Genomic DNA, 12,027 nt, shown 5'->3' with positions numbered 1-12,027 from the left:
GCATGATATGCAGTGGGAGACACGTCCTCTGCAGCCCACCAGCACCACCTCACTGCCCTTTATCACAAGAAAAAAAGTAGCCCAGACAAGATGATAAAATTTTAGGAAAGATAAAACATCAAAAATGGCGAACATAAAAGAACAAGGAGAAAGAAAAGGTGGAAGGGGAGGGTCAATGCCAGGCAGCTGAGCAAGGGCTGCCATGGGACCCCTGGACCAGAGCAGGTGAGAGGTGCCCCTCCAGCCCCTCAAGTAGTCCATTAGGCCAAAGTCCCCCACCGTACAGAGACAAGTAGGAACCACCTTTGTGGGTGAAACATAAAACCAGGTCAGCCACTTTGGCATCATCTGCTAGCACCAGAAGTAGTGTGTCAGAAAGGTTAAGAGATCACCACACAGCAGCTAAAATTGGGAAGTCTAGTAAAATGTGGGCCACATCAAGTGGGCACCACATCAGCAGTAAGATGGGTCCTCTGAGAATGTGGCCATGGGTCGGTCAAGTGTTGCCAATGTGTAGCCGACATAGGACAGTCAATTCCCCATGAGAAGCCTGAAGGGAAGTGAGCCCCATGATCATGATCTCCTTTATTCCCCTCAGTTTGTTTGGGAAGTCCAGGGTGTACCATTCTGAGTTCCAGACCTCCAACATTTGATAGTGTACAGTTGACTGAATGTCCAGTTCTGGAATCCCCATTTCCAAAATCAGCATCTAGATAAACAACTTTGCCAAGTGGTCAGCATGTTCATTCTTTGAGTTCCCAACATGTCCATAAGTCCACGCAAAGATGACTGGCCATCCAGCTCAATGGATGTCAGAAAGGAGATCATGAATAGCTGTCACTACAGGGTGACGATAGTAGCACTGGTCTATAGGCCAAAGATTGCTCAGGGAGTCACTGCAGAGTAGAAGCATCTTGCTGGTGCAAGAACAAGCATGGTTAAGGGCTTTTTTAAATGCCAGCAATTAGCAAAGACACTGCATCCATTTGGCAAGGAGCATAGTTCACTGGACCTTGCATGTGTGCATACAAAACCGGTTCATCCATTGACCATTGAGCCGTCAGTGTATAGCACTTCTGAATCTGGAAATGCATCAAGGATAACCAAGAACAGATCAACTGAATCTTTTGGTCCAAAGTATAAACTGAGACAGATCCGAGGTTGGGGAACACGCCATGGGGGTGTAAGTGATTGCTCCCTGACATTGCTTCCCATTGGGGGAAGTTGAAGTTCAAAGCAAAGACACTATCGTGGCTCCAGTTCAGAGTCTCTCTTGTAGGAGGTGATCTCCCTACTAGGAAAAAGGACACAGTAGTTTGGATGCTTAGGGGAGTTGTGAATGTGTATAGAATAATTGGTAGCTGTTGCTGGTGTCTTATCCAGAGTGTAGGGTCACCAGATTCCACGAGTAGGCTGTTCAAAGGGCTGGTTTGAAAGGCTCCTGATGCAAGTCAGACCCTACAGTGGTGTATCGAGTCCAGCAATTGCAATCCTGATGGCAATGTCAAACCATATGTCAGACTCACATAATCAACACTGGACAGGATCAGTGCTTTGTAAAGCTGCAGAAGGGTAGAGCAGTATGCACCCCAGGTAGTGTTACTGAAGCAGCGAAGTGTATTAAGGTGTAGCCAACACCTACACTTATGCTGATGAAGATAGGGAAGCCACATCAACCAGGCAGCAAAGGCCAGTCCCAAGTCTCCACCACACTGAGTAACTGGTCATCAAGGTAAAGTTCTGGTTGTGGCTGAATAATATTATGATGACAGAAGTGCAAGATGTGTGTCTTAGCAGCGGAAAATGAAAGCTGTGGATGAAGGGCCATGACTGTGACCCTGCAGTCAGTGTTCAGCAATACTCACACTAGAGGAGCAATAGTACAAGCAAAAATTGTCAGCATACAAGGAGGGTGATACTGCAGACCCTACAGCTGCTGCTCGATTGTTAATGGCCTCCAGAAAGAGAGGGACACTTAATACACAGCCCTGAAAGACCCATTCTCTTGGATATGGCTAATACTGTACTTGAAGAAGACAGCAATAAGATGCTAAGATCACAAAAACTGTCTGGATGGCAAACTCCAGGCAAATCAAATTATCAACAGTGGAACGTCATTGGTGAAAACTGTCCTTGGATGGAGCCAGAAGACCCAGAGACTGAAGGAGCCAAGACAGCGGCCAGCTCAACATGTGTTCAAAAAATGTTCATAGAACACTGGTGAGACTAATTGGGTGATACCATTCATCTCTAGGCAGTACTTAACCCATTTCACTGGAGGGTTCTTCTGGAGGGTCCACAGTGACCAGTATGGTAGTGATCACTTCCCAATCTTCCTGTCCCCCCTCAGCACCACACCCCTGGCACCAGCCCTAGATAGGCTCTCCACAATGCTGACTTCCCACTATCTGGAGGCATTATGAGGCCGTCCAGAATGCAACAGCAGCCATTCTATTGGCTGCTGACTTAGCAATCCCCTATTCTTCAGGATCCCATTGTTGGAAGGTAGTACCTTGGTGGACCTCAGAAATCACTGAGACCATTATAAATCATGGGTGGGCTCTGCAATTATGTAAGTGGCATCCATTAATTGAACACCTCATTGCCTTTAAACAGCTCCATGCCTGGGTCTATCATTTAATAAAATGACAGAAGTAAGACTGCTGGGAAAAGTAAGTTTCACCCATTGGGCCATGTATGCCCCCTTCGCAGGTTTGGGTGAAGATCAGATGCCTCTGTGACTACCAGACTTCTGAAGGTGTACTTGGTATTTCCCTGAATGGTGCTGTTTTCACTGATACTGTGCTCTGCATTATGCTGAAGCCTCTGCATTGAGAACTACAAAACTGCCTTTCCCTCCACTGAGGCAGGAACTCACCCTCACTCCAGATACTGTTGAAGATAGTAAGGAGATAACACTGACAATCCACTGACAGGTGTTGGAGCATTAGTAGAATGAAGGCTTCATGACCGGTTGACATGGCTGTTGATATACTTTCCGGGATGTGAGGTCATGGTCCAAGAACTTTTCTGCACCTTACGTTTCGTCCAGCGCAGTCCTGGACGAAACGTAAGGAGCAGAAAAGTTCTTGGACCACGACCTCACATCCCGGAAAGTATATCAACAGTTGGAGCATTAGGTTGTGCATGCAGCCTAGCCCTGGAGCTGTATCAGGGCAAAGGGCTAGGACATTGAAGAATTCCCACTCACTGAATGTAGCATTATAGGGCTCCAGGTGGCAAATAGGGAAAGATAAGTGCAACAGCTCAATCTGTTGTTTAAGGACATGAAAGGCAGGGTGATAGTTCTCAGATGCGGAGGCTTGAGCAAAATGCAGAGCACTGGATCAGTGAAAAAAGCACTGTTCAGGGAGATTCTAAGTACACATGCAGAGGACAGGTATCCATAGAAGCACCTGATCTTCACCCAAAGCTGCTAAGGAAGCATATCTGGTCTAATGGTTGAAACATACTGTTCCCAAATTATTGCTTCTATCACTTTATTACATGACAGATCCAGGCACAGAGCCATTTAAAGGCAATGGGTGCTCAATTGATGGATGCTGCTTACAGCACTGGAGAGGTCACTTATGATCTCTAATGGTCTCATTGATTTCCAAGATCCACCAAGGTACTACCTACCAACGTAAGGATCCTGAAGATTAGGGGATTGATAAGTCTGCTGTCAATGGAATGGCTGCTGTTGTATTCTGGATGGCCTCATTAATGCTTCCACTTAGTGGGGAGCTCACAACAATAGTCAGCACTGTGGAGAGCCCATCTAGATGGGCACCCAGGGGAGAGATGCTGAGAGAGGGACAGGAAGATTGGGAAATGATTGCTGCCATACAGATCATTGTAGACACCCCAGTGGATGGGTAGGACAGCACAAGGATCCTGAAAAATAGGGGATTGATAAGTCCACTGTCAATGGAATGGCTGCTGTTGTATTCTGGATGGCCTCATTAATGCCTCCACTTAGTGGGGAGCTCACAACAATAGTCGGCACTGTGGAGAGCTCATCTAGATGGGCACCCAGGGGAGAGATGCTGAGAGAGGGACAGGAAGATTGGGAAATGATTGCTGCCACACAGATCATTGTAGACACCCCAGTGGATGGATAGGACAACACAAGGATCCTGAAGAATAGGGGATTGATAAGTCCACTGTCAATGGAATGGCTGCTGTTGTATTCTGGATGGCCTCATTAATGCCTCCACTTAGTGGGGAGCTCACAACAATAGTCGGCACTGTGGAGAGCCCATCTAGATGGGCACCCAGGGGAGAGATGCTGACGGAGGGGCAGGAAGATTGGGAAATGATTGCTGCCACACAGATCATTGTAGACACCTCAGTGGATGGATAGGACAAGACCAGGGCTGCAAATAGAAAGATCACTGACCAACTAAGTTTCATGAGCCACACCAAAGTGTGTGGAGTAACCACTATTCAACACATACACTTCGATGTCTTTACTGTTGCCAGTGATTGTTGTTCCACTTCACAAAAGGGTTTGGTCACTGTAGTCACCCAAGATTAGTGGGAGCTGAGAAACCAATGCAGACAATATGTCCTAAGGCACTCCACCATCAGAAGGGAAATAAATAAGACAGATGGTGAAATCCTGAAATGCCCTTAGCTGAACAGCCACAGCCTCCAAAGTTGTATCAACAGGCACACGTTCAGTATATACTGAGTCCAGAAGATACGTGCAAAATCCACATGACAGACTATCATAATTGGCATGCGTCTTAAAATATCTGTGGCAGTCACAAAGGGCAGGGGACTCACATTGCTGGAAACCAAGTTTCCTGAAGGGCAATGCAGAAAGCAGAGGAGGAGTTTAAGAGAGATCATAGATCAGTCAGATGTTGGAAAACACTGCAACAGTTCCACTGGAAAATCATGCCATTGGTATACTGTGATAGCATGAAGGGACCAAGAAGGCAGATTATGTCCCAGGGTCAAATGCTGCCACTGTCTGGGAGTGTATGGTATCAAGACACATAGACATAGGTCCTGAGACACATTATGTGGTGCAACCTGGAGCCTCAGGGGCCACTGGGATTGCTGCCATAATCACAAAAGCAGAACATGTGAGATCTGGTGGTATGGGAGCTGCTTGACTTTCCTTCATCTTGCAAGACTTCTTTTTGCCTTTCTCAGGAGGTTTGGATGATTCGGAAGGTTTCCCTGAATTAGTTTCAGGGACTGAAAAAGGTAGTAAAGCCCTATGACCAGCAGCCTGTGGCTCCTTCAGCTCCTAGCTGGTATGTGATTGCAGACTGGCAGAAAACTTGGAGTGTCCCGAAGGACCCCTTCCTAGCTTGAGAAGCTAGACGATGGTGCTATGTCTCTGGCTAGGGATTCTGCACCCACAGTGGGTGGGTGCTCTCAATGTGGGTGTGGGGAAAACAGGAGGAGATCCATCAAGCCTTTGGGGGGAGGGGAGGGGGGGCAAACATGGTCAAGCATACTGGAGGGTTTGCTTTCACTGTAGGATGCATAATGGAGGAGGGAACTGTCAACAGAGAGGGTACTGTCATAACAGCTGTAGTGTATGACATTGTCATTCATGCATGCAGGATGTAGACCATACTTTTTATTGGCCTCTCGATATGTCAGTCCCCACAGACTTATATTCCTGTAGTTTGTTCTCTCCCTGAAAACCAGTGCAGTCTGGTGAGCAGGGAGAACAGTGTTGTCCATGGTTGACACAGATGGGGGGAGGACCACAAGGAACATTCACCTGAAATGGGTGTCCACAATCCCTACAGACTAGGGCTGGCATCACAATGTGAACACATGTGCCCGGATTTCATACATTTGAGGCACTGCACAGAGGGATGGAGGGACATATGGTTTCACATTGCATTGTTATATCATCCTCTTGGCCTTTACAGGCAGCAAATCACCCTCAAAGGCCAAGGTTATGGCCCCAGTAGCAACCCTATTGTCCTTTGTCCCCTATCGAAATGGGGGACAGAGTGTACAACCCGGCAATCCAAGTTGGCACATAGCTCATCATCAGACTGCAGTGGAGGCCATGATGGAAAATGATGTCTTGAGCCATGTTAGACTATTATGGGGAGTGATAGCCACAGGAATGTTACCCAGCTTGTCACAAGCAAGAAAATCTCGTGACTGGACAGGAAATAGTGTTTCAATCCAAATTGACCCACTCTTCAGTTTGGAGATGGTTGCAACTTCCCCAAACTTGTCCTTCATAGTCTCAATGAAGAATAAACGCTTTATGGCAAAAAAGAATCCCCTTCTGTCCTTCTACAAACCAGGTATTTGGGGGAGGGGGGGGGGGGTATTTCTCTGTTTATTGCTTAGCTTTACATTCCTCCCAATGCACAGCCAGGGAAGGAAACATTTTGGAGTCATATCTGCATGCGTTGAACTACCTGGCCAGTAGTCCATTGCTCGGAGTCCCCATGCCCCAGTCACAATGGGTATAAACTCCTTGGAATACATGGGGAGGTTTCAGTTCAGGTACGAACACTGCAATACCTGTGTGGACAGGGGGCTACTACTGTGTGGGTACGTGATGATGATGCCCCCCCCCCCCCCCCACAACATGATGGTGGCCACTGTACTGAGTTCTTGTTGCGCTACCTCACTGGAAAGGGAGGGTGCTACACTGGAAAGGCACAGAGGTGGAACAGACATCACACTGGGCGAATTTCCTTGCAGGACTCGCAGTTCTGAAAAATTTGGAAAAGTGGCAACAGGTCAAACCCAGCAAAGGGAACCATGTCTTCATTAATTAAAAGTGAAATGCAAAACTAGCGCCCTAAATCATGTACCAGGTGCAAGCAGGATCTACACAAGAAAGACCATCTGATGGAAAGGCAGGGGGATGGAGTGATGGTGAAAGTATAAGCCTGCAGCACAGAAAGGGAAGTAATGTTGCAAAGGCTGAGACCCATTGGTGGCCAAGCAGGTATTCACAAAAGAGTTGTTAGCCCTCTGAGGGATATGAACTTTTAGAGAACAAAAGTCTCCTCTATAAAAATCAACATAGATTCTGCAAACAGAGCTTGCTCTGTTCCTTCATGAGATCCACAGTGCTGTAGACAATGGCACACATGTTGATGCTGAGTTTCTTTACTGTAGGATGGGATTTGAAACCGCTCCACACTGCCATTTAGTGATAAAAGTATGAGATTACTGAGTAACAGGCTAGATTTGTGACTGGATTCAAGACTTCCTTACAGAAGAACTTAACACACCACTCTTAACAGAACAAAACTGACAGATGTAGAGGTAATTTTAGAGGTAATTTCTAGAGTACCCCAGGGAAATGTGAAAGGACCATTACTGTATACAATGTATATAAATGATCACTTTCAACACATCAGAAGCTCCTTAAGACTGGTCCCAGAGGATACGGTTATCTATAAGAAAGAAGTAGTACCACAAGACAATACTGCAGAGGACTGATGAACAGACAGGCTCTGGCAGTTGACCCTGAATGCAAATAAATGTAACATGTTGTGTGCACAAAGGAAAAGAAATCCACTACTGTACAACTACACTACTGGTGATAAGTTTCTGGAAACAGTATCTACAACAAAATATCTAGGAGTAACTATCCTAGTGACCTTAAGGGGAAGGACCACATAAAACAAACAGTACGAAATGCAGATACCAGACTGAGATTCATAGAAAGAATATTCAGGAAATGTAATTTACCCATGAAGAATGTGGTTCTTATTTGAATGATTCTTGAGTGCTGTTCATCATTCTGGGATCCTTACCAGGTAGGACTAATTGAAGAGATAGAGAAGCTCCAACAAAGAGCAATGTGTTTTGTCATGGAATTGTTTGGTCAGCGTGATGGTGTTACATAGATGCTCAACAAACTCCAGTGGCAGATGCTACAAGAGAGGCATTGTGCAGTATGGTGAGATTTACTATTGAAATTTTGAGAGAGCATTTTATGGGAATAATCATATTGCTTCCTCCCACATACATCTTGTGAAATGACCATGACAAGAAAATTCGAGAAATTAGAACTAAAACAGAGGCTTACTGACAATCACTCTTACCACACTCCTTTTGTGAATAGAGCAGGGAGAGGAGTGGGATCAGTTAGTGGTACCAGAATTATTCTCTACCACACACAGTTAAGTGACTTGCAGAGTATGATGTACATGTACATGAACAGCAGAAATTTAGGAGATGATGATGGAGTATGTGAGACAAAATTAATCAATAAACACCTGCAAATTTAGCGGTGATATGTATGCTTTGAAGAAGAAACTGTGGAGACTACTTGTGGAGCACCAATTACCCTCCTGTTATAAACACCACTGCATGCAGTTGGCCCAAGAAATCAGTTCCATCAATGGATTATGTTGTAATACATGGTTGTAAACTGATAGTCATCACTTCAAACAGCTGCTGTCACTTGTTTTACAATGTAAAATGTCTCTGTCAATATTAATTTCCAATCATACTTTCTTATCTAAAAATACTTGGTGTAGTATCCTATGTCACACACTTCTTTGTAAGAAAAGTCATGTTTTGCTTTGATCATAAGTTGTACAAGCAACTTTTTGTTTAATGTATTTTTGGTAGTGCTTTTTTTCTATGAGTTCTCCCACACATAAAAATGTATTAAAGGTTTTTTTTTTTAATTTGTGTACAAATTGAACTATTTTTATCATTCAGACTTATACAATGAGACATCACATTTTGCTCTTTCCATATTAAAGTGAATTTCAGTGAAGTTTATTTCAGAATGCTGTTCTATAATTTTTGGTGAACTAGCCAATTGTAGCATGGTTTTGAAGAGAGACATGTACAGTACACTGTATTGGACTGAAGATAGCCTAAATTCTGGAAACCGTAGGTTGAAATCTACAGACAGATACAGTTTCAGGACACACAAGAACAAAATATTTGTATAGGACAATGTATGTGATAAGTATAATTGAAGTTTCATATTTGTGACATTTGTAATTGGGTCTGAAACATGATATTTCCTGATGTATGGCTTTTTCCACCTGAAGAGGGCCAGAGTTGAATATCTGAAATCAGTTTGATGTTATTAGTGAGGTAATTTATTCTCATGAAAAATTCATACTAATAAGTGTAAGACAACATGCACACTTTCTCTCCCCCCCCCCCCCCCCCAACCCTCCTTTTCTCTGTGTGTGTATGTGTGGGTGTGGGTGTGGGTGTGTGTGAGAGAGAGAGAGAGAGAGCAAGAGAGAGAGAGAGAGAGAGAGAGAGAGAGAGAGAGAGAGAGAGAGAGAGAAATAGGTAAAGACATTGATGACAGTTATATCAAGCAAGTATCAAGAATTATTATGGGAGAGTGCTCTTCTTATTTGAAAACATGCAGATCCCTAAATGATAATACCTTATTACATTCTGACCATGAAGCAATGCAACTGACAGCTAGTACACATTTTTTTAAAGTTTCTTCTAAAAGCATCACAGTAACAAGACTTTAAAAACAACTGGTTAAGTATGACAACACATTTGGTGTACACTCTATTCCCAATGCTACTTGATATTTACGTTTTTGAAGATGACCAATACATGGCTGAGGCAAGCTATAATTTAAAAAAAAAATGCTACTGTGATTGTGCTCAGAAGAAATAAAATATGCACACTTTATTTCATGTCATGTCCCTTATCTATCACATTCCAGGAAGGGATGTAATGAGGTCATTAGAGATGGGGAAAAATACTGGAAAAAAAGTCCACAACCTTGTTGAAGAGGTTGGGCAAGGGTATTATGTGACTATGTTTTTGTGAAAGAAAATGTTTTAAAAACCTGGATCAAACCAGGGAGCTAATGTTGTAACATGGACAAGATTATCTCATATACTCATAAATATCATCAGTCTACCTGGGTCTTTGACACGGCAGAAGCGTGAGACATTCCATGAACATATTTTAGCTTTGAGAGTAACTGTATGCATATGTACATGAATGTGACCAAAACTTTAGGCTTATGACTTGGGTAAGATATTGTAATGTGTCAAATGGCAGAGGGTTGAGAGGAGATGGACCAATCTGTATTGAAGCAAGACAGGGAAAGTCACCACAGGAGGGCCAACAAATGCCATTATCCAACTGGATTGGGCAGATGCACAGCCAATCCATGTTTCTGGTTACCTACAGGGACACAAACATTTGCACAATAAAATCTAATCAAAAAGAGACAACAAATTCAGGTGGCAACACAGTGTTTGCAGATAATGTAGAATGTAAGCAAACTGAAAGATAAGGATGAAGCTCTTTCTGAGAGGACTGCATGTGTCGGAAAACTCTGCAGAATGCTAGGGGAGAGGTCTCCTTGTGCATGAAATGTACACAAGGCTTCATGAGAGATATTTCATTGTTTGGACTGATGTAAGGCATCGAAGTGGTTGCTAGGAGGTTATGTAAGACCTTGCTCATCCATGTATGCAATGACTTATCCAGATGCAATCACATAGCACACAGTGTCTGCTTCTTTGACACAGCCACCAGTGGTTGGGAGCAGGAGGGACTGAAGGGGTATACTGAAACCAGGTACATGGTTACCATAGAATACTGGTGTGGTGGTGATGGTGCACATATCTGTAGTTCTATCCAACATAACACTTTTTTTTCCTTACAAGGAAAGTAGAACCACACCAAAAAAGCAGTTACAGAAAAGAAACTTACCTTGAACTGAAAAGTGCTAGACTCGTCCTGGTCACGGACTGTCACTGTAAGTATTGGTTTGTGAGGGATGTTGTCACCTTCTGTTTCATCCACTTCTGCAAACCATTCTGATTTTGAAAATTCTGGTGGTGTGTCATTCACATCCTTCACTAAAATTGAGACGGTAGTTGTCCCTGGTAAGAGAAACAGTCTTTCTTGAAGTCTTTTCTGATCATACATGTTAACCAGGGCCAGTTTGAGAACATTTTTCCACACAAATTATATATTATTTGCCTCCCACCCACCTATTCTTGGGCTCTTGCTAACACCTTTAAAACTGAATCCAAATTTAGTGATTGTGGGAATGGGTTGCTTTTCTGTTTACAGTAAGTACTTAATAGCCATTTCTCTGTAAATAAAATAAAACTTCTGTGTCTTGTTCTCAGTGCTAAATTTTACAAGAAGTAACAATTCATTTCCTTTTAAGGCAATTCCTGAGATCTTTAAAAGCTTATAGCGCAGGTAGAAGGAGCTTGATCTATCGTCATGTTCTGGTTTTAATAAAAATGTTCTATCTATTAAACTTAATGGAACAATATAAAATTTCTGTTATTTTTAGTTTAATACATAGTTATTTACAATGTTTTCCACCTTCCACTGGTTAAACAAGGATAGAAATGCCTTTAAGAAAATCTAATTTTATATTGACACACTTATCGTGACACCTTGTGAATAACTGTGTGAATTTTACATAACTTTATTAATAGACTATATTAGATTAGATTCAGTTTTTGTTCCATAGAGCAATATTGAGATGATTCTCATGGGTGTGGAACATGTCAAAAAGCATAACATAAAAACATTTGAATGTAATACTTACTATGCTGGTCATTTGTCAAGAGATTGTCAAAATAGGTGATTACATTAAACTGGAACTGCTAATATTTCCAGAATTAATACGCTATCAGAATGAAACATTGTTATGCACTTTTAATAAATTTATCATACACAAAATACCTAATCTTGATTGTTGTGACCAAGTGCTGTCAGAACTGAAATCTAACAGACATTTTTATTAAGCTGGTCTAACAGGCCCTGTTAAGATATTCATCTACGGAGTGGAAGGAGTTGCCTATTAAAACGTCTTTCAAGCTCTGTTGTTTAAATCAGCCTTTATGTGAAACCAAGTTTTTAATGGTTGCTGGCAATTTATTGAAAATGTTCTTATTCCTAGTGTCAATAGTATGTTTGAGCTATTACTTAGAAATAGAGATATTTTACCTGCAACAAATTTCATGAAGGACTAAATATACTGAGAAGCAGTGGTTAGAATACAAAGTTCCTTGAACAGGTTTCTACAAGATGTTCTTGAAT

The 12,027-nt window shown here is 42.7% G+C and overlaps 1 protein-coding gene across 1 annotated transcript in view; it reads right to left on the bottom strand.

The window, feature by feature from the left end:
• Positions 1–12,027, bottom strand: part of LOC126092817 (neural-cadherin-like) — a 310,348-nt gene that overhangs the window by 154,316 nt on the left and 144,005 nt on the right. The window contains 1 exon segment of the mRNA XM_049908545.1: positions 10,675–10,847. Within this exon segment, the coding sequence (XP_049764502.1) occupies positions 10,675–10,847 (173 nt within the window).

The sequence above is a fragment of the Schistocerca cancellata genome, chromosome 7 (assembly GCF_023864275.1).
Source record: "Schistocerca cancellata isolate TAMUIC-IGC-003103 chromosome 7, iqSchCanc2.1, whole genome shotgun sequence".
NCBI classification, from domain to species: Eukaryota; Metazoa; Arthropoda; class Insecta; order Orthoptera; family Acrididae; genus Schistocerca; species Schistocerca cancellata.
The sequence above is the reverse complement of the archived record's forward strand: the minus strand, read 5'-3'. Positions and strand labels throughout refer to the sequence as shown.